At 43.4% G+C, this 22,559-nt stretch overlaps 1 protein-coding gene across 2 annotated transcripts in view; it reads left to right on the top strand.

The window, feature by feature from the left end:
- Nucleotides 1–22,559, top strand: part of ODAD2 (outer dynein arm docking complex subunit 2) — an 82,352-nt gene that overhangs the window by 48,254 nt on the left and 11,539 nt on the right. The window contains exons 17-20 of one of the 2 annotated variants that reach the window (XM_088653681.1): nucleotides 2,359–2,473; nucleotides 7,877–8,065; nucleotides 9,772–10,069; nucleotides 14,993–15,048. In XM_088653681.1, the coding sequence (XP_088509807.1) occupies nucleotides 2,359–2,473; nucleotides 7,877–8,065; nucleotides 9,772–10,069; nucleotides 14,993–15,033 (643 nt within the window). In that variant the 3' untranslated portion in view covers nucleotides 15,034–15,048. Of the gene's footprint in view, nucleotides 1–2,358; nucleotides 2,474–7,876; nucleotides 8,066–9,771; nucleotides 10,070–14,992; nucleotides 15,049–22,559 lie in introns of those variants that run through there. The other variant, XM_035130099.3, reaches the window with a different exon arrangement.

Genomic DNA, 22,559 nt, shown 5'->3' with positions numbered 1-22,559 from the left:
CTTCTAATAACCAGCCTCTCAGGGATTGATATGAGAAGCAGTAAGAGGCACTCTGCATAGTTTTTAAGTGTTCTACAGATGATGATAAAATACTGGTTTCCTTAAAGACTGTGATTATAGTTCTAAAATCAATAGAGGTAAGTTTGATTTTAAAGTTATCTAGATACACAATGGTACCTCGGTTTTTGAACGTAATCCATTTTGGAAGACCATTCAAGTTCTGAAACATTTGAAAACTGAAAATTCAACCCAGAAGCCTCAAAACGGAAAACTCAATATGGAAGCCGGGTTTCCTGTTTGATTTCTGAGGCATGTTTCAAGACCAAAGCAGTTACTTCCTGGTTTATTGAGTTCGAAAACTGAAACATTTGTCAACGGAGACGTTAAAAAACCAAGGTACCATTGTACTTTTCTTTCCTCATGAAGAATAGTAGTGCACACACACACACACACACACACACACATACACACACACCAGGCGGAATGAAGATACGTGCTTTGGGGTTAATGGGCAACAGCTTTATAAATATCAGATCTTCAACAGGCAGAAAACAGCACGTTAGTAGAGCAGGTGGTGGAAATCTAGCCAACTAGTACAAACTGCCAACTAGCTACACGAAAGCAAATATACCCGGTATAGGCCAAGAAGTAGGCAATTCTGAGAAGACAGACTGTCAGGTGAATGAAGAGTGGGTGGCAGCTCCTATTATAGTGGGTGGAGCCTCCTGCCAACCTGATGCCCCAGACATTTGTGCCCTGATAGGAATCTCCATTCCACAGTCATATGAGGAGGACAAATCCACCCCTTGCTAAACATGTCAGAGGACAGTGATGGACTTTGGGCTCTCAAATTTCAGTAGCGCCCTGTATAATGCTAAAATTTAGTACTCCTCTTGTGCGCTGTTCTACAGCATTGTGGTGCAACCTGCAGCGTAGCCCCCAGTGCAACTAACTGCACTGGTTGTGCTACCCTAAAACCGCCTCTGCAGAGAAGGATTTGCATAACCCTTTTATATGTGCTTGTGTGTACTGTATCGTTGTCATTTTATCGCCGCTTTGTGGTCTAAACTTGGATTTCCTCTGTGTTTTTTGAAGTAGCTGTTCTTTGTACTGGCTATGTAAATCGGCCTGCCTTGTTTTAACATTTCACATTGTCCTTGCTCCTCTCCAAAATACCTGGATCCTGGAAGCAAAATTATATAACCAGGTTGCATCAATTTAAAGAAAGCTGTACTTGCTTTAGACAGAGAGTTCGTGTCCTAAATCACTCTGTCTGAATCAAAATAATTGTATGATTACGTACTGGCCTGATTTTCTACTTACTTTTCATTCCTGGCAAACTCATTTTACATAATGAACAGAAATTAGATGTTCTTGCTTGATTTTTTTACATGGGTAAAAATCTGTGTTTTATTTTATTTCCAAAATAATGTATTCACAATTAAAGATGTGGACAAACTGTGTAGAATTAAACATTTGAGGTTATAAATCAAAGTATGCCTGATTGTCTTTATCTTCACTTCATCTGCTTTGAGTTTTACATATCTTCCTGAACAAAGCCATGTTTGTAAAGGATATTAAGTTTTGTTTGGTCTTCCTCTTCGTTTTAAAGTACTCGGTGGACTTTAATATGAAGTTATGATCCCCTAGACTGATTGATATATAAACATAAGACAGATGGTTTAAAGATGACTCTGATGATAATTCATTTTTCAGCTAGACATGAAGATACTTTGATTACAGTATGTTTAAGCAATTATAACACGGTATTCAGTGTTAGTCTCGTCGGTAGGGAGAACACATAGGAAACAAGTTGCACGTTATTCATGCCCAACAAAGGGTGCACTGTGGTGTGACCCATTTTAATTCCAAATGTTAGGTTAGCAACATAGAAATTTAAAATATGTCATACAGCAAGGTAAATAAATTAAACATAGACTCAATATAGAGTTAAGTACATAGTTTTTTGGCATAAATATTTGTTTTGGAAAGTATTTGTTGCTATATGAAAGAAACTAGTATGTTTGAATTTTGGTTCGACTTTGCATGTAGCTTGTTAAAGAAGTCACGTGGCTCATTTTTAAAGTTTACAAGGGTCCTAGCTATATAATGCCGTTCATTTTATACTTTTTAGCAAAAAAAATTAAGGTAAAGTGCTGGGGGCGGGGCAGGGGAATGTATAGGATTCAATGAGAAAGTGTATCTTGTTCAAAACCACATTTCTACAGATACGCTTTATAAACGATGTTGGCATGTTTCAATGATAAAAGTGACACATGGGTCTTGCGCAATAACCATCTAATAAATAGAATGTTAAGTATTATTTCAGTTGATATCTTCAATGCCTCTCTTTAATAGGATAATTGATCGTTTGGATGGTGTTCGTTTGTTATGGTCTTTACTGAAAAACCCTCATCCAGATGTTCAGGCGAGTGCAGCCTGGGCTATTTGTCCTTGCATTGAAAATGCAAAGGTGAGAAAATATTTTCTAAGTATTTTACTAAGTTGATTGTTAGTAGGAATTGGTGGGCTGACTGCTGATGGTACAAAGCCACTGACAGTTCCCTCAAATAAGGGAAAACAATGATCTTTCCCTATGCATTTTACAGGGGGGAAGGGTATCTAGCAGGGTACAATTGGATCCCAAACGCCTTGCGAATTGAATGCTTTGGCTCCCGAACACCACAAACCCGGAAGTGAGTGTTCCGGTTTGCAAATGTTCTTTGGAACCCGGACATCTGATGGGGCTTCCACGGCTTCTGATTGGCTGCAGGTACCACTGTATCTAGAAACAAGCCCAGAAAAGAACAAGACCTGGAAAGTTGATGTGTATACACACACACCATCAGCGGCTGAAACTAAGACCAAAGAGAGTTTCCTAAATAAGTTAATAACAGACAGTTGTTCCTCAAATTAAACAAGTTAATATATTTGTTCATCAGTTATAGCAATACCAGAACCAGGCTTTCTTGGTAGTGGCGCCCACCCTGTGGAATGCTCTCCCATCAGATGCTAAGGAGAGGAGTGATTATATAGCATTTAGGAAACATGTTTGATGTTTTATTGTGGTTTTACTATTATGCTGGGAGCCACCCAGAGTGACTGTGGAAACCCAGCCAGATGGGCGTGGTATAAATAATAATAATAATAATAATAATAATAATAATAATAATAATACTAAAAACCAAACTCAACAGTACTTGAATAGGTAGAGCAACAACAACAAGAACATATTATTTATACCCCGCCAATCTGGCTGGGTTTTCCCCAGCCGCTCTGGGTGGTTCCCAACAGAATAAAAGAGCGATGTAATATCAAACATTAAAAACTGCCTTCAGATGTCTTCTAAAAGTTAGATAGTTGTTTATTTCCTTGACATCTGATGGGAGGGAGGTCCACAGGGATAGTGCCACTACCAAGATGGCCCTCTGCCTGGTTTTGTTTGCAACATAAGCCATTGGCAGAAACTACAGTTTGATCAACGAGATACAGGCTGTAAAAAGCCACATAGTTATTGGTCATTAATCTGCCTCACATGTATGAAAAGCCTTTGATACACATCACTTGTGGCCCATGGGCCAGATCAGGCCCATCAAGCCATTTCAAGAGGTCCTCCATCTTTCCCCTTGTGCGTGTAGTATATTATGATGTATGTCTGCCAGTGTGATTGTGGGGGGCATGTGTGTATGCAAAAGAGGCAGTGGGTCCACTGGTACATGACTCTTGGAGGACTTACCAATGGTGAATGTGGCCCCTGGTATACATACCTGGCTATAAAGACCTATAAAGCCATCCTTTTTCATATGTATCCGTTGCTGTTAATATATATATATTTATTTTGAAAATGACTTAAAACCAGTCGCAGCAAGAAACATTTATGGGTATCTTTCCATGAGCAAATACTATATCTAAATGGAACATTATCATGTTATGGATTTTGTGCTTTTATGATGTAAACCTCCCTGCGATATTTGGATGATGGCCAGTATATAAATTCAACAAATAACAACAACAACAACATAGGCTGCATAGTCTCCTGGAACTAAGTCCCAATGCTCTTAATAGGACAAACTGCAAAGGATTGTACCGATAATTGCTATTAAGACTTGCAGATGGCATCTCTTTTAACCTACCTAATAGGATGCTTCTTCTGTTAAGTCGCCATCTTTTTGAAATACCATCTCCTAGCTCCTGTAAGAGCTCCTGTAAGAACCATCACTGCTTTCTGAAACTCGGGAATCCTTCTATTGCCTATCAAAATTTTAGCCATGGTAAACAAGGCAGCCCAAAGTTTACGCTGCTAAATTGGGGTTTCTCAAAACACATATTAAAGCTTCAGATTATTACCATATTGATCTTCATCCGCCTAGTTACTAAATTGCTTTGATAGCAAACTTCCAACAACATTGGATTACATTACACACACTATCGTAAATTGCAGCATATCAATACTTGCCTACAGCCCTTCCCACATTTTGGATCAGAGATGTTATTCAATTTGTATAACCATTATATGCCAGCATCTCAAAACTTTGCATTAAGCTTCTCTCATACCAAGGGAAGTGATAACCACCCAGGACCCAAATATGCCACTCCCTCTCCTCCAAGAGACAAGTGTATCATCCCCAAGCAAGAGCAATATTTAAAAAATTCACAACAAACATATAGTTCAGTAAAAAGGGTGGTAAAGATGAAGGTAAAGGGACCCCTGTCCATTAGGTCCAGTTGTGACCGACTCTGGGGTTGTGGCGCTCATCTCGCGTTATTGGCCGAGGGAGCCGGCGTACAGCTTCCAGGTCATGAGGCCAGCATGACAAAGTCGCTTCTGGCGAACCAGAGCAGCACATGGAAACGCCGTTTACCTTCCACAAAAGTGGTTCCCTGTATGTGAAAGTCTTCCCTCCCTTCTTCCATTACATGCAGTTAAGTCCTGATATACCTGAGCTGCTTATATTGGTGCATAGAGGGAGGGAGGGTTGTGTTAGCCCAGCAGAGCATTTCTGTGTATTATGGCGAGCAGTGTTACTTTGCTTGGTGGTGACTAATGTTATTTTGTAGTGGTAGGGTATATATAAAATTGAAACATTTATTTTTATATGTTTTATTAAAGAGAGAGCGAGAGAGAAGAGCGGCCAAGCAGGCAACAGAATCACCATAACAGAAGTAGATTTAGATTAATTAGCTGGTTAATTCAATAGCTACAAACCATAACGGTAGAAGTAATTGCTGTGACAGAGTGGAAGTGCATTAGCCAATCAAAGCAAATAATTATGAAGAATTGCAGTGAAAAGTGTTCTGAGCTCTGTTGATATTGGAAAGTCATTTTGTAGTCAAGATACTCCTTTATTCCCTATGCTGAATAATGTAAACATAAGAAACACTCAGAAATTACAAAGTTTTCCTTGTTTCAAGCATGGTTGCTTTGTTGATCCTAAACAAAGACAGATAGGATCAAAAAATGATTTAGACACTTTTAATTGTGGGTAATAGTGTCTTGAGCCGACCTCAACTTCTACATGCAAAAACTTTATTCGTATTAGCATTATTATTATTTTCCATATTTCAGTGAGAAAGTTAGTTTGATTTGAACCATTTCCCCCTTAATTTTGAGTAGTTTCTGAGGCTATGCTTGTTTACTGCTATGTTTCTCCCAGTCCATTCATATTTCAGCACATAAAACTGTGAATAAAACAGGAGGGGGAAGAGAAGTTCTGTACTTTGCTCTGAGCACACACAAAGGAGACAGAGAATGTGCTACCTTCTCCATATTACTTGAAGGCATTTAACCATGCAGCATCTCTGTATAGCATGAATGGTGCCATTGGCCTTGCGGGGGGATGGAGGGAGGCATTTTTTCCAGAGTGCCAGGCAATCAGGAGTGTCTGTTTTACCTAGTGTCTCTGAGTGACACCCTGCTCAATTCCCCAGTAGTCTGCAGCATGGGATTAGCCCAGAGGTCAGCAAACTTTTTTCAGCAGGTGGGCTGGACTATATTTTGGAGGGGGAAAATTCCTAGGCCCCACAAATAACCCAGAGATGCATTTTAAATAAAAGCACACATGCTACTCATGTAAAAAACACGCTGATTCCCGGACCATCCGCAGGCCAGATTTAGAAGGCGATTGGGCTGGATCCAGCCCCCGGGCCTTAGTTTGGCTACCCATGGATTAACCAGTTACCTTTGCCAAGCTATTTAGGATGTTTCAGTGTGTCCCCACAGCCAGCAAAGCCAAGAAGGCATGCTTTCCTTCTTCATGTTGCAAAACCTCAGGGACCAGTAGGTTAATTTGGCTGAATGAGATAGCAGTACCGATTTGATAAATTTGGAAGGTGCATTGAGTTGGCAAGGAGAATTGCTACCTTGCTTAGCAATCTGAGGCATCTTTATGGCAAGGGGATCTTTATAGACAGGGGCCACTAAACTTCATTATGGAGATTGACCACTCAAAAAGGAGTCACTTAATATGGCAGAAAACACTTCTGGCCCACCAGGCTCCTGTCTATAGAACTGTGTGCCCCCCCCCCCGCAGTAATCAAAGTTGGCCATCCTTATACAGTTATTTGCCAAGACATTTGCCTCATGTGTTTATCTCTTACGTTATGCCATTAGTTTTCCTTTCTCATATAATGATACTTTATGAAATGCAAAAGAGGCAAACTGAACCTTCTCCTCCTTCCTGCCCTCCGGTAAATGGACTTAGTAAGTTGGGTGTGCTGCAGAATGGCAAACCATGGAACGGGACATGGACAGGTCTCCAAAAGGAAATGGAGTCCACAGAGGACTCTTGGTAACTCAAGTTTATTTGCTCAACCACACCATCACATTTTTGGGCAAAAGTAGCCAGAGTTGATAAATTGGCTTTGACATCTTAAGCTTTCTAAGATATTCTAAAAGGAAAATACTACTGTGTTGTTTTTTTATTGGGAAGCTTTTATCTATGAGGGTAGAATATTTATAAACACGGTGCCTTTTCAAAGCAGCATTTAGTTTACAGTACTTCAAACTCAGAAGAGAGTCTCGTTCCGAGAACTGAAAGAGGTCTCAAACTTCAGTATTTTGGCAGACCAATATATATGTCAAGGAATGTTGATATTAAAATCAACAAGTGATGATGATCTGGTCCTGCAAATCACATGGTCCACAGCACCCCAAAGATTCCAGTGGATAGGACTCTAGTATCTCTGGGACTTGTTCAAAAACTGACTACCTTTCCCCCCTTCCCCCCAAAAGTCTCAACAAATGAAACTGATTTGTAAAAATGTTATGAGAGACATTGCACATATTTCTGTAAATCAAGAAAATCTTTAATAGAAAAAGAAAAAGATCATGATCGTGGGATAAGAATAGATGCTGAATATATTTATTCTCCTTTAGTACATTCACATTTTACATTTCTCTGTAGGAGGGCATGTCTGATGTAGGCTGCTCAGTATTGACACAATTCCTGACACAACACAGACAACATCTTAGGATTCTCGTTACTTTGCAAAGCAGCTCATATTGATTAATTGTAGTTTGGATTTGTACAGTGAAAGGTGCATAGGAACACATTTGATATTCAACCAACCATCAGGTTTGGACCACTGCAGGCTGTGCTTGGCTGAATCATGGTAATAACAGGTCCATTGAAATCAACGTGATTTAGCTTTAAATCCTAGCTTTAATTTCCGTTGTCTACTCTCAGCATGACTAAGCCTGGATCCAACCCATAATGGACAATCACATTTGGAAACCGAGAGAAAGAACGGGCAGTGAAATTAGCTCTAAAATGGAAAAACAAGAGCAAAAGCAACTTGTGTTTTCATGGAACCATTGTTTACATTAAGTGGAGATTTAGCCAATTAAGTAAATTGTTTTGTTTTGTTTTTCTCTCAGGATGCTGGTGAAATGGTTCGTTCCTTTGTTGGTGGCTTAGAGCTGATAGTCAACTTATTAAAATCAGAGAATAAAGAAGTTCTGGCAAGTGTGTGTGCTGCTATAACCAACATAGCAAAAGATCAAGAGAATTTAGCTGTTATAACAGATCATGGTGTTGTCCCTTTGTTGTCCAAACTAGCAAATACAGTAAGTAATACATTTTTTGTATTGCTAGCTTACTAAAACCTGCTGCATGATGGTATCCTAAGTGTGTCTGCTGAAATAGAATGGAATGGAAGAAAAGGGAAACAAAGTGCATTGGAAAAAACCAGGAGGTTCTGTTAAAAGTGAAAACTTTGAGAGGACCAGAATTTAAGCCTTTGGTATGGGCTTTACTGTGAAGCAGCTGAGAAGACCAGGACATTACGTCTGTAAACTACAAAGAAACACAGGATGACCTAGAGACTAGGCAGAGAAATGCAATTTCATTATGTGCTGCATTTTGTTCGTGAAATGATGTATTTACCTAGCCTTCATTTTATTTTTTAAAATGATACTTCCTTGTTTACTCACTTTAATACATGGTTTAAAATTCAGTTTATAAGGCTCACGTGCACAGAACACTTAACCACAGTTTAGCACTATGTGGATAAGCCTCGGTGAGCCTTAGCAAAGCATTTGGCTCACACACTGCCCCTTTCACTCTCATCCTCCTGCAAAACCAAGAGGAGGAGTTTTGCCAAGTTTACTTCCATTTTCAAAAAAAATATTGGTTTAGCATTATTTGTGAACCAGGATTAAAACAAACTATGGGCAGTGAAGCCAGCTTCATAACCCATGAAGTTGGCTTGTTGAGCAACTAACCATTCTCGAATTTATACAAGAATTCCTGGTTTACATGTAGTATAAAGCATATATGATTTCAAACTAGAAGTAAACTTGACTAAAGTCCTGACTGTGTGGGAGGAGGAGGAAGGGTGTGACTGAGCCTGATGCTTTGCTTGGATTTGCTGGGGCTTGTCTGTTAAGCCCTTCACAAGGGGTAGCCAATATGGTAGCCATGTTGGCTAGGCCTACGCTAATTCATGATTTGTGTACGCCCATAGTGTAAGCCCATAGTGTACACACCAGCCTGTCTGTGTGTGTGTGTGTGTGTGTGTGTGTGTGTGTGTGTATTGATACTGATTTGAAACTGAAAGAGTGCATATTCTATTAACATAACAGATCCACTATTTACCATGCTACAAGTCAGTTTAAAGAAGTTATTGCTTTAAGATAAGAAAATAGACACCTCAACAGAGCGACCGTATGGCTTTGCAAGGGAGCATGGCTTGTATTCCTTGTAAACAGTATTTTCCTGGGAGCAGAAGTTCCCATGATTGGCCCTGCTTAATCTGGTTCCACTGTGCAGATAGCAACTGCCCAGTGGAAAAGCTGCATGCTCCAGCACTGGGGGTGGAGAGCAGGCAGAGGCGTGGCTGGCGCACATCCTGGGAGTGTGATGCACATCCCAGGGGCGTGGCATGTCACTCGCAGGGGCGTGATGTGCGTCCTTGGGGCGTGGCATGCCATCCGGGGGCGTGGCACCCGGCGCAGTGGGGTGCGCGGCGCATGTCCGGGGGTGGCCACAATGGTACCACCCTCCCCAATGGTGCTGGGGGCGGTGCGCTCCTCCCACCCCACCCCACCCCATTCCTCCGCCAGTGCTACCGCCACATCAGATTTCATCATACGAAGTAGCTCCCATGTTGCTGTGACAACATCTAAGGGGGCCTTTCCTTAAAGCGATGGAAATATCCATTGCATTTTTATTCATTCCTAATGCTGTCATATGACGGTAACCTTGATTTAAAAGTCTTGGAGTACATTTCCAGGCTAACTAAATAACGGACCTATTTTTCCTCCTTTCTTAGAACAATGACAAACTAAGACGTCATTTAGCGGAGGCCATTTCTCGCTGCTGTATGTGGGGAAATAACAGGGTCGCCTTTGGGGACACCAAAGCCGTTGCCCCTTTAGTACGTTACCTGAAATCAAGTGACCCAGAAGTGCATCGAGCTACTGCACAAGCCCTCTATGAGCTATCAGAGGATGCCAACAATTGCATTACAATGCATGAAAACGGGGTGGTAAAGGTAAGTGGGGGGATCTCTTCCTTTCCCCCCTCTCTCCATAACATGAAGAACAATAAGCCTCATGACCCTGCGATGGGTTTTGTTGTGACGTGGGGTTTGTGATTTCAGCTCTCTTGACATAACATGCTGGAGACAGTTCTCTAGTAACAGCTCTTTATTAAAGTGAACAAGACTGAAGACTGAGGAGAGGAAAGCTACATTTATAGGGACAGGGGACTAGCTAGGAAGGGATACATTTTGGAGGGAACAATATCAAGCAATCACAGTGCTGCCTTTTGGAGGAAACCAATAAGACAGAGGATCCAAATACAGCAGCTTAAATGAACCAATAGTAGCTGTACCCTCTGGAACCAAAAGGCAGTTACTTTATCCTAATGCAAATACAGACAATAATAATACAGATATAAAATCCTTTGACTCAATACACAACACCCCTCCCCCCCTAGTGAGCACAGCAGACGTAATCCCTCAGGTACTGTGGGGTCCTACAACTTCTACCTGATCTCCTGACAACAGGTGTTGCAGGTTCTGGATTGGGTGTTACCTGTGGTGGAGGGGCTGCTATAGGGGTTTCGTCAGGAACAGATGGAGTCCCAGACATCTCAGGGTCCCCGACCTGTACCTCGTCATCCTGAGGACTAGCAGACCCTGGTTCATTTGCTGAAGCCCCTGGTGACTGCACCTCTGGGCCATCTTCACTCTGGTCTCGCAGCTGTGCGTCATTAGCCAGGGATGAATTATCTGACTCCTCCCTGCTGAGCGCCCGGCGCCTCAGCTGATCTATATGTCTCTTCCAAACTTGCCCATTTTCCAAGGTCACATAATAGGACACAGGTCCACTAGCCCGGGTGATCACACCGGCCACCCACCGCGGACCTCGTGAATAGTTCCTCACCCAGACCAGATCTTCAGGGGCGAGATACCTTGTTGTGTCAGTCTCAGCCTGGGGGGTTGCTCTTGAATTACGGTTTGGCATTTTATCTGGGTGGACATAATCCAGCACCGTTACCAGTCTTCTACCTAAGAGCAGCTCGGCTGGCGACTTGCCCGTCGCAGTACACGGCGTCGCATGCTGCAAAAATAACATTCGCGCAATGCGAGCCGACCAGTTACCCTCCATTAAGCGCGCAATGGATTCTTTGGCTGTTCTTACCATGCGCTCAGCCTGCCCATTGGAGGATGGGTGAAAGGGCGCGGATGTGACCCCTCTTATAAAGTTATCAGCCAAGAATGCCCTGAATTCTTGGGATACAAAAGCTGCCCCATTATCTGATACAATGGTCTCAGGTAACCCGTGTGTAGCAAACAGCTGCCTCAACACCTTGATTACGGCAGCTGATGCCATGCTAGGGACCATCGCCACTTCTAACCATTTGGAATATGCATCAACGATAACCAAAAAGACCTTCCCTTGGAATGGCCCAGCAAAATCTATGTGCAGCCGGCTCCAGGGAGTCCTGGACTGCTCCCACCAGTGGACTGGTGCTCTGGCCACTTCTGGCCGCACCTCTTGGCATGCCTTGCATGTTCGTACCCATTGTTCTATGTTCTGGTCCATTCCAGGCCACCACACATAACATCGGGCTAGCGACTTCATCCTGACCATTCCCGGGTGTCCCATGTGAAGCGTCTCAAGAACCCTGTTTCTCAGTGGTGCTGGGATAATCACCCTATCTCCCCATAGGAGACAACCCTTATGCATGGACAATTCGTGCTGCCTTGTCGCATAAGGCCTGAATTTTTCTTCATGCGGACCACCTGGCCACCCCCTCCCCACCCAAGTGAGCACACGGGAGAGAACAGCATCTTTCCTAGTTTTCTCAGCTATATCCGTAGCTGTTACAGGAGCCCCCGGAAGTGTTTCTAGCATCATAATGTGCTCCGCCGGAGCAGGATCCTCATTGCTCCCGCCAGGAAGGGGCAATCGACTCAGCGCATCAGCATGGCACAACTGTTTCCCCGGCACATGGGTCAAGGTGTACTGGAACCCATTCAGGAATATTGACCAACGCAACATTCTGGGGGAGAGAATTTGTGGCGTTTGTTTGTTTGGGTTGAACAACCCTAACAGTGGTTTGTGGTCCGTTTCAATGGAGAAATGGCGACCGTACAAATAATCATAGAACCTTTTGATTCCGGACACAATAGCCAGTGCCTCTTTATCAATTTGAGCATAGTTGCGCTCTGTGGGCGACAACGTACGGGAATAGAAAGAGATGGGCTTTTCCGACCCATCCGGTTCCCTATGACTCAGCACAGCCCCCAGACCGTATTGAGAGGCATCACATGCCAGGACCAGCGGCTTTGACTCATCATAATGAGCAAGGACGCTCCTGCTACTCAGCATTCCTCGCAAGGAGTCAAAAGCCTTCTGCTGCTCCCGCCCCCATCGCCACACATTCTTTTTCTGCAATAGTCTATGTAATGGTTCAGCTACCGAAGCTTTCTGGGGTAAGAACGAATGATAAAAGTTAATAAGTCCCAGGAATGACTGCAACTCCGTCTTGTTCTGTGGTCGTGGTGCCTCGATGATGGCCTTAATCTTAGCATCTGTGGGGTGGATGCCTGATGCATCAATTTTAAACCCCAAGAAATCCACAGTTGGCACCCCAAAACTGCATTTTTCTTTTTTCAGTTGCAACCCCACCTCCTTGAACTTGAGCAACACTGCACGGACACGCGCAACCAGTTCCTGTGGGTCTTTTCCAGCAATCAAAACGTCATCAAAAAATGGCAAGACCCCCGGCAGACCTCTTAACAGGCATTCCATGAGCCCTTGAAAAATCCCTGGGGCCACACAAACTCCGAACTGTAATCTGTTAACTCTGAACGCCCCTTTATGTGTGACAATAGTCTGTGCTTCTGCTGATTGTGGGGTTACTGGCAGCTGTTGGTAAGCTTGTGCCAGGTCAATTTTGGCGAACACCTTGCCCCCAGCCAGTTTAGCCAACAGATGTGATACGACTGGAATGGGGTATGAGTTTCCCCTGAGTGCCTTATTGATAGTACATTTGTAATCTGCACATATCCTGACTTCCCCATTTGCTTTAAGGGGCGTGACGATTGGAGTCTCCCACTTAGCAGAGTCCACGGGTGAGAGAACTCCCTGCTTGACCAATTTATCCAGCTCTGCCTCGATCTTGGGTTGCAGTGCAAATGGCACTCGCCTTGGTTTGAGTCGGATTGGGGCCACACCGGGGTCCAACTCGAAGTCAACTGGGGGCCCTTTATAACAACCCAGTTTTCCATTAAAGAGACCAGCAAATTCCTTGCATAATGCCTCGCTCATCTCAGGGCAGGTTTGGATTGAATTAAGCCCTGAGATACTCAGTCCCAGGGCGGGGAACCAGTCAGTGCCCAGGAGACTGGGGCGACTGCCCTTCGCAATCACCAGTTTGAGTACAGCCTGTTTGTCCCGGAACTGTACTCTCACGGCACACATTCCCATAACATGGATGCGGCCTGCTGAGTACGACTGCAAGGTTGCCGGGAAGGGCTCCAGAGGGGGCAACTTACCCCTGGGGAAGAATGTCTTCGCGGTCTGGTCCGACACGATGGTGAATGCAGATCCGGAGTCCACCTCCATGTCGCACTGCTGACCCTCAATCTTCACCTTGACGTGTGCCTTGCCTTGCGCTGGAAACTGCACGGCCCTCCCGTTGATCTCCGTTACGTAGTGGCAGTCCTTTAGAAAACGAGTTGCTGTGGGCGGTCTGCGATGCTCCAGTCTAGGTGCTCCTGTTGCTCCCGACGCCGCCGATCTACAGACCCTGGCGATGTGACCCGTCTTTCCGCACGTCCGGCACATAGCATCCCTGAAACGACAACTCTTCCGCTCATGGTTTCCGCCACAACCTGGGCAACTGCCTCGGCGATCTTTGTGCACTGTGCAGGCCTGACGCACCAACTCGACCCCACGGACTGGGCTCTGGCTCGGAGTAGCCTCTAGCTCGTCCATGGCATGCGCAACTTCTATCTGTGGCTTAGTGGCCTTGCGACTGGCATCAAGCTCCTCTCTTTCATAATTCTCCGCGGTGGGTGGCCTCCTTCAAGGCTGAAGCAAGGGTAACCTCTTCTTTAGCCACGATGCGTCTTCTGGCTTTCTTGCTGCTCAGACCACCAATAAACCGATCCAGGAGAGTCTCTTCCAGATTTTGGAAGCCGCAGTGCTGAGCGAGCTTCCGGAGTTCAGCCAGAAATGTGGATACAGACTCCCCAGCATGCTGCTGCCTCTTATGGAACTCCATCCGCCGGGCCATCTTGGTCTCAGTAGGCGCCAAGTGGCTTGTTAGGCAGGCAAGAATATCTTTGAGAGATGTCTCACTCAGCTTCGCTGGAGCAAGTAATGCCTTGGCCAGCTTGAAGGTCTCGGGCCCACAGTAGCTCAGGAATGTGGCCCTTCTTTTGCTGGCATCGGTGATCCCTTGAGCCACTGCAAAGAACTCGAAGCGTTCGACGTAGTCTTCCCATGTGTGGGGCTCTGATGGCTGGAAGGGCTCCAATACCCTTGGACTCTCCATTGTCCTAGCGGGCAGGGTCGTCTTCTCAGCTGGCCAGTGAGTCTTGTTCTAAGCTGCAATCCGGACTCTGAGGCAGGGCTGTGTTTAACCGCTCCTCAGCATTCCGGATCCCACCTTCGTCGCCAGTTGTTGTGACGTGGGGTTTGTGATTTCAGCTCTCTTGACATAACATGCTGGAGACAGTTCTCTAGTAACAGCTCTTTATTAAAGTGAACAAGACTGAAGACTGAGGAGAGGAAAGCTACATTTATAGGGACAGGGGACTAGCTAGGAAGGGATACATTTTGGAGGGAACAATATCAAGCAATCACAGTGCTGCCTTTTGGAGGAAACCAATAAGACAGAGGATCCAAATACAGCAGCTTAAATGAACCAATAGTAGCTGTACCCTCTGGAACCAAAAGGCAGTTACTTTATCCTAATGCAAATACAGACAATAATAATACAGATATAAAATCCTTTGACTCAATACACAACAGGTTTCTCCATCCTTGCTTCACACATCATTGCAAGTAAGTAAGTAAGTAAACGTTTATTTATACCCCACCCTCCCTGGCCAAGACCGGGCTCAGGGCGGCTAACATCAAATATCAAATACATTAAAACACAATCAAACAATTGATTAAAATACAGCTTAAAAATTATAATCAGGATAAAATTAAATGATTGCCCACGAATTACAACCATAGGGGTCGGGAACCTCAAGTATTTGGCTGCTGCTGCTTAAGGGGGCAGGGAAATGTGGAGCACAGTAACATCCTGTCACACGCTTTTTCTCTCTCTGTGTTCTGGGCAAGAGACAAGTAAAAGAGGTGGGTGTGCCATGCATCACTCATATTATCTATTCCCGTTCTAAATTTTCTTAACTATACAGTAGTTTTCATTTGCAGGGATATTTTTTCTGCCCCTCTTGAGTATCTGAATAGCTCTAGATCAGGCACCCCCAAACTGCGGCCCTCCAGATGTTTTGGCCTACAACTCGCATGATCCCTAACTAACAGAACCAGTGGTCAGGGACGATGGGAATTGTAGTCCAAAACATCTGGAGGGCTGAAGTTTGGGGATGCCTGCTCTAGATACCGTTGGACAAATGAGAAATGTAATGTTTTCTTATCTGAAAAGTTGAACACCAAATCTCATAGCCACCCAACATTTTTTCTTGGATGGAGTGATGAGTAAGGTTGCAATCCTAACTTCACTTTTTGGGGAGTAAAACCCATTGAATTTAATAGAACATATGTCTGCATAGACATGGTTAGGATTGGGCTGTAAGCATCTTTATCTTTCTTCAGGTAAGCAAAGTAATTTTTTAAAAATAATACATGTATTGGTAAGTCTTTGTAGTAACAAATAGGTGTTTGACTAAATAGGTAACTGCCAAAAAAAGGACTAATTTATTTTAATTGCCCAATTTACTTTTAAAGCTTTCATAAAATTTGCGTTTTCCATCTTTAAAATGCTCATTTTCATTTACAATCTATGGAGTCATTATAGTACTTAATTACAAATTATTATTCTGGGAACGTAAAAAAAAGTATATGCAGTTCAAACACACTTCCCAAATAATTATTTTGGGACTTTTATTGTTCAGAAGAATTTAAACTCTGTAAAAATATTATTGCTTTGAGCTGATTTAATGCCAAAGCTTTTTGCTCTGAAGTCCTCGTTTCAAAAATTCAATGGTGGATGAAGAAAGCAGTGTTTAACAAAACTTAGAAACTAGGAAACTGCACCTAAATATATACGTATGTTTGAAATGGAAGTAGTATCACCCACATTGAGATTCCTGATCATATTGAAAACTATCTCCAGGATATTCTGCATAGTTTTCTTTCCAGTTTTCAGTAAATTTGTTGTCCTCCCTAGATTTCAGTCTCCTCATAAAACACCTGATCTTTTTTGTCATCACAAGCAGAGGCAAACAAGCACAACCTAGATACCAACTTCATTTTTTTGAAAAGGTTGGGATACCCTGCAAAGGTTGTGATAGATGGAACCGTGGCATGTTCATCACTAGATGGTTTGCATGTGTGAACGAGCCATCACAGATATACCATACTTTCCCATGTATAAGACTAGGGTTTTTTTCTTTAAAAAATATGCTAAAAAGTAGGGGTTGCCTTATACATGGATAGTGCATAGGGTGGACGTTTGATTGGTTGCTGCCGCAGCTGTCAACAGCTATTGGGCATTTTATTGGTGGCTGGTGTTGATTGGCTGATGCTGTGGCAGTTGGGCGGGCAATTGGCAGCTTCTGCTGGTGAGGGGACAGACGAGAAGTGGATTTTGTGATGTGCGTGTGGGTGAGTGATATTTGGCAATCCCCCCACAAAAAAGCTCAACAACTCTGTGCCATCTCCCCCCATTTTCTTAAATTTGAGTCCCCCAAAATAGGAAAAATATGCAGAAAATTCCATTTTCATATTAGCTTGTGTCACCTCTGAAATCCTGCTTTTCAGTGGTGAAGTCAGTTCTCACATTAGGCTGCTAATCATCAAGTGTTCAGCAACCACAGCAACTCGGGCGAAGACCCATTGTCGAACTAATCCTAGGCAAGAGATGGCAACACCCCTGAGATGAGCTTATCATTACCTTCTTTAGTCTCTGCTTTGGTACGTTTCTAATTTAGGAACATTTGGACAACAAATTTGGAAATTGGCACCCTTATATTGGCATGTTCTGAATATCTTTTAGTCTTATAAAAAGAAGCCTGTCCCACCAAGCTGTAGGTTTATTGGAGCAGTTCAACAGAAGCAGAGCCCTGCAGCCCTTTTGGTGATAAATGAGCCATTTCAAATAAATGGAGCCGTAGCCAATTTGTGCAGAAGGAATCATTAAAACATTTTTAAATAAGACAGTTTTGAAGGTTCGGAATATATAAACAAGGTATGCTAAACCCAAATATATACTGCTCATTTTAATGGAAAAGGTTGCTGCTCTCGACGAGTCTTCCAACTTTAAGAGGATTTGCCAAAAAGCCAAAGAATCTGGCACGGGCCATAGATAACAGTTCCATCTTTCATCTAGGTTTCTCTTCTGTATTTATCTTGCTTGAGAGAATGCAGGGAATGTCCTTTCCTTCCGACTTGGCATCGTTTCTAAACCACAGAAATACACTGAGCAGCTTCTTGCAATTGTCTTAAGGCAAATTTCAGTTTAGGAGACTTTGTTGAAAAGTCAGGCTGGGATCCAAAGGGCCCTTTGCATGAGTGGAAAGCATTTTTCATGCGTGCACAGAGGGGTCACTGATTTTCCATCCTATGTATCTCGTTGTGTTGCCTCTCATACAGCTCTGGAAAGTTCCCTGCTCTACATAAGTGGCATTTAGTGAAGGTGGATGACAGAACCCCCTGATTTGTACTTGAAATAGCTTTGAATCTTGGCTAGGGTCCCTTTAATTTGAAAAAGCTACAAGAAGACCTCCTGGGGGAACACTGTTTGTAAATAGTACTATCATATATATATATATATATATATATATATATATATATATATATATATATATAAGTTATATGTACAGTTAATAAAATGAGTTTCTTATAACTGGCAGATACTGGGCTTAGCACACGGAGGCAGGGTGCCAGGTTATTACTTTTGGCACTGAGCTAAGCGAAAATAGTTTCCTTGCAAAAGAAACTATTCACAGAAGCTGAACATAAGAAATAACAATAAAAATGGTATTTCAGACTTCTTGACTAGTCTTTTTGGCATTCATTGAAAATATGATACATTTCTGCCTGAAAACAGCAAGTTTAATTTTACTAACTAGATAAAATTTGTAACTATTGAACTCGCACTCCGGGGTCACCACATTAGTGGAGTATTTGTATACATTTATGGATACCCTTTTCTAGAACTTGAGGGTCTTTACAATTCTTGGGAGCATTTTTGCAGAGTCTAGTAGATAATGGCCACCTCAAAGATGCCATAGCAATTTATTTTTGCGTAACATAGCAGAGATTGGTTATTTGGGTGCATTAATATGGAAGCAGCAGCTGTTATACCTATTTATTTTTATGGAAGTAAAACAGGTAGAGGAGGGGAGTCTCATTTTTACAGCAAGGTCTTCATTCATGTCTTTGTAGCTAGAGAGGAGAGGAATGTGTTTCATTCTTTGTTCTTTCTTTGTTGGCTGGTTGCTTGGCAGGCTTCAAGCAAGTGGTGATGCTTATATATCTATCTGTAGTCTCTAGGTCATGCAGCACCTTTAAAAAATCTTCAGTCTTGTAAAAGTTCTGAAGTCCAGCAGCTGGTGGGACAATTTAGGACTGGATAGGGCCCTAAGGGTGGAAACTGAAAGGCTTCTACTCAGATCTACTCTACAGGTGTGCAAAAATATCAAATAATGTTTTTGATCCTCTTAGGCCTGCAGAAATGTACAGAATATATTAATTTGACATTTTCTTCACCCTACTTATTATGCTTCACCTGCAATTCCTTGTGGAATTGCAATTTTGCATTGATAAATGGCCAGGCATTGAAACTTCCAGATTGAGTGCTTCCTCCATCTTCCTGCTTACCTCTTCCTCCATTCAGGGCTGCCTGCTGTTTTGGGTTTCATTTGCAAACTGCTGGGATATTATTATAATTATCATCATCATCATCATTATCAGCAGTCACATTAACAGTAATAACAGCAGCAACAACAGTGATGATAATGATAGAGCAAGATAAATAAATAAATAAATATGTATTTTTTTATTATAATTTAAAATAATTTTAAAAGCACCCGCAATTTTCTAAGCACTGTCCAGATATATTTTTTTTGGGGGGGGGGACAGTCATTGTCTACAGGCTCACAATCCAAGAGAAAAGGGTGGTGATGGGAGAAAACTCTGGCACCAATTCCAAAAGGTACACAATTGTTACATATAAAAAAATGGTGCTTGATTTTTGAAGGTCTCCCCACCACTGCCCTTTTTATACTTCGAATGAGCTTTGACGACTAGGGGGAAGTGGCTTTGTGATTAAGAAAGCCGATCAATGATGTGCACAGTTCTGCTTCTTGACTGACACCAGAGCCACCGAATTTATGCCGTTCAAATTCTGCTTCTTCTCAAGCCACAAGAATGAGTTCCCCTGTGTGTGGTCTTGGTTGAGAAGGTGGTACCGTATGTGCAGCAGAACTTCAGTCACAACATTTTCATAATAGGCTCACTACTTACATGTTCTTGCCCTGTATACATCCTCTATTTCAGTCAGTATGGAGACTCTCATTGAGCTGAGCACCATAGCTGCCAAGTTTTCCCTTTTCTCGCAAGGAAGCCTATTCAGCATAAGGGAATTTCCCTTTAAAAAAGGGAGAACTTGGCAGCTATGCTGAGCACCTGTGAGGAGCTCATGGCCATGTCGACTGCCACATTCCATTCATGTGGATCTGTTTCTTTCATTGAAAAAAATGTGCTCAACTTTAAGAGCAGGAAAGCTCCTATTTGGATCCCCCCACACTTTAAAAACCAACAATTGCTGGATTGAGGGACATATAAATAAACTTCGGGATTGAGACAAGTGCAAATTTAGAGGCTGAAAAGCAGTTAAGAAAATGTAATGTTTAGAGACAAAATGTCTGAAGGAGCTCCAGCTCCAGCAGAACTGTAGCTGCAGATCGGATGAACTAAGCTTATTTCCCCTGGGGCTGAGAGTTAGTTATTGGTAAACATACTTGGGCTTCTGACAATTGCACTTTTATGCCCCATTACAGAGGTTTTGAAAATCATTTTGGTTTAATACACTGGACCTCCTCCCATCCTCTTATTGTGCTTATCCGTTTTAGAGGGATGCATTCTGGTGGGGCACTATAAGCTCCTTACAGCTGAGAGATTCTGCCGTGGTCAAGGCTACCCAGTGAACCCAAGGTTGAGCTGAGATTTGAACTTTGGTCTTGCATGTCCAAATGCAGCACTTCATTTGTTCGGACTTGTCAAAACCCTTTCCATAGGGGTCAGAATGCTTGACGCACATTTAGGAGTGCGCTGGTATAAAAATACAGTTACACCATGGCATGTAAATTGCAGAAGATAGAAAGAAAATATTGTAGCACCCTAGCTGCTACGAGCAACATAACTTTTTGTAAACACACACACACCAACACCCCAGAAAAGTAAACTATTGTCAGAAAGTGGATGTGCCTAGATCCTGTGTGTAAAGGGGCATGGGGGACCAAATAACCCTGCTTATTCTTTGAACATGTATTAGAGCACGGGTGTCAAACACAAGGCCCGGGGGCCAAATCCGGCCCGCCAGACCTCGTCATGTGGCCCGCCGAGCGCCCCAGCCAGCGGGACCCAGCAGCGGGACCTTGCTGCTGAAGCGCCGCGCCGACAAAGCGCCGACAAACAGCTGGGGGCGGGGGGGTAGAAAGGCGTCCAGAGCAGCGCCGCACGGAGAGTCCCGAGCCTCTGCGACGCAGCAGTGCTCTGTAGCACTTTGAATCCTCCTCCTCCTGCCACGGCTCGGCGCCTGGAAACGGCTGCTGCTGCTGAAGCACAGACAAAGCACCCAGCAGCGTCGCGTGGAGGAGGAGGATTCAAAGTGCTACAGAGCACTGCTGCGTCCCAGAGGCTCGGGACTCTCCACACGGCGCTGCCAGGCACCGACCCGGCAAGCCTCCTCCTCCTCCTGCCATGGCTCAGCCTCACGAACGTGCAACTCTGAGGCTTTACGCACTTCTCCTAAAACGGACACCCGCTGCCTCACGCTGCACGGGAAATGCTTTTTGCCCCTGGGTCCCTTCGCGCTCTTTTCTGGCGCTGAATCAAGGCGGCGACCCCCCCTTCCCTTTCTTTCTTCCTCTCTCTCGCTCTTATTCTTTCTTTCCCTCTCCTTCCTTCCTTCTTTATCTCTGTCTTCTCTCCCTCTTTCTTTTTCTTTCCTTCTTTCTTTCTTTCTTCCTTCCTTCCTTCCTTTCTTCCTTCTGTCCTTCCCATCTTTCTTCCTCTCCCTCATTCTTATTCTTTCTTTCCCTCTACTTCCTTCCTTATTTCTCCCTTTCCGTCTTCTCTCCCTCTTTCTTTTTCTTTCCTTCTTTATTCCCTTCCTTATTTCCTACTCTTCTTTCTCTCCCCTCTTTCCTTCCTTCCTTCCTCTCTCCCTCCCACTCCCTCTTTTCTTCCTCCCTCCCTCCCTCCCCTCCCCTCCCTCTCCCTTTCCTCAGAAACATAGGATGCTGCTTTATACTTCTGGCCCTTAAACCCTGGAACCAGGAGAGCAGCTCCAGTGAGTCAACCTCAGCCAGTCCCTTTGGTGAAAGGTGGTGGCTCACTGGCAGAACATCTGTCCTGCATGCAGAAGGACCCCAGCATCTCCAGGTACTAGTAGCTCTGCAAAGGTCCTGCATGAAACCCTAGCGAGCCTCCACCACCCAGTGCAGTTACCAAAAATCTTTTTTCAATAAATTGTACAATAATTGTACATTTGAATATCTACTTGCCATTATTCTGACTATGTTTCTGCTTTCAGAGCTAGTTATTACTTACATTGTTACAAAAAACAGAAATAATTGAATGCAGTGACAATAATTTATAATAATAAAGAGTGGACACATAGTCCTATAGATACAACCGGCCCTTTGAGGGTGACCAAACTGCTGATGCGGCCCCCGATGAATTTGAGTTTGACACCCCTGTATTAGAGCAAATGAATCTGAACAAGCCGTCTAAACTCAACAGAAAACTAGTAGGATGGGTGTATTTGGGGAAGACATTCCACAGTTGCGTTATCACTACTCCACATTCCCATAGAACAAACTTCTTCAGTGTGGCACATTGGATAAAGCTGCCCCAAGTTTTGTTTTGTTTTGTTTTGTTTTTTTGATAAAGAGCCCTCAAAACTTGAAATAGAATTAATAAACAACAAAACTAGGATAATCTCGAGAATTAAGGAGATTAAAGCGACAATGATTAGATGGGCATAGGATATTGGCCACCCAACAATGATGGCCGAATGGGAAAATATTTGGAAAATAAATATGAAATTTACGGTGTGTTATAACATCAAGGAAAATACGTTAAAGATGCAGCACAGATGGTACTTCACCCCCTCAAGATT

This window comes from Zootoca vivipara, chromosome 11 (genome assembly GCF_965207765.1).
Source record: "Zootoca vivipara chromosome 11, rZooViv2.hap1.1, whole genome shotgun sequence".
NCBI lineage: Eukaryota > Metazoa > Chordata > Lepidosauria > Squamata > Lacertidae > Zootoca > Zootoca vivipara.
This window is presented reverse-complemented; position numbering and strand designations above follow the sequence as displayed.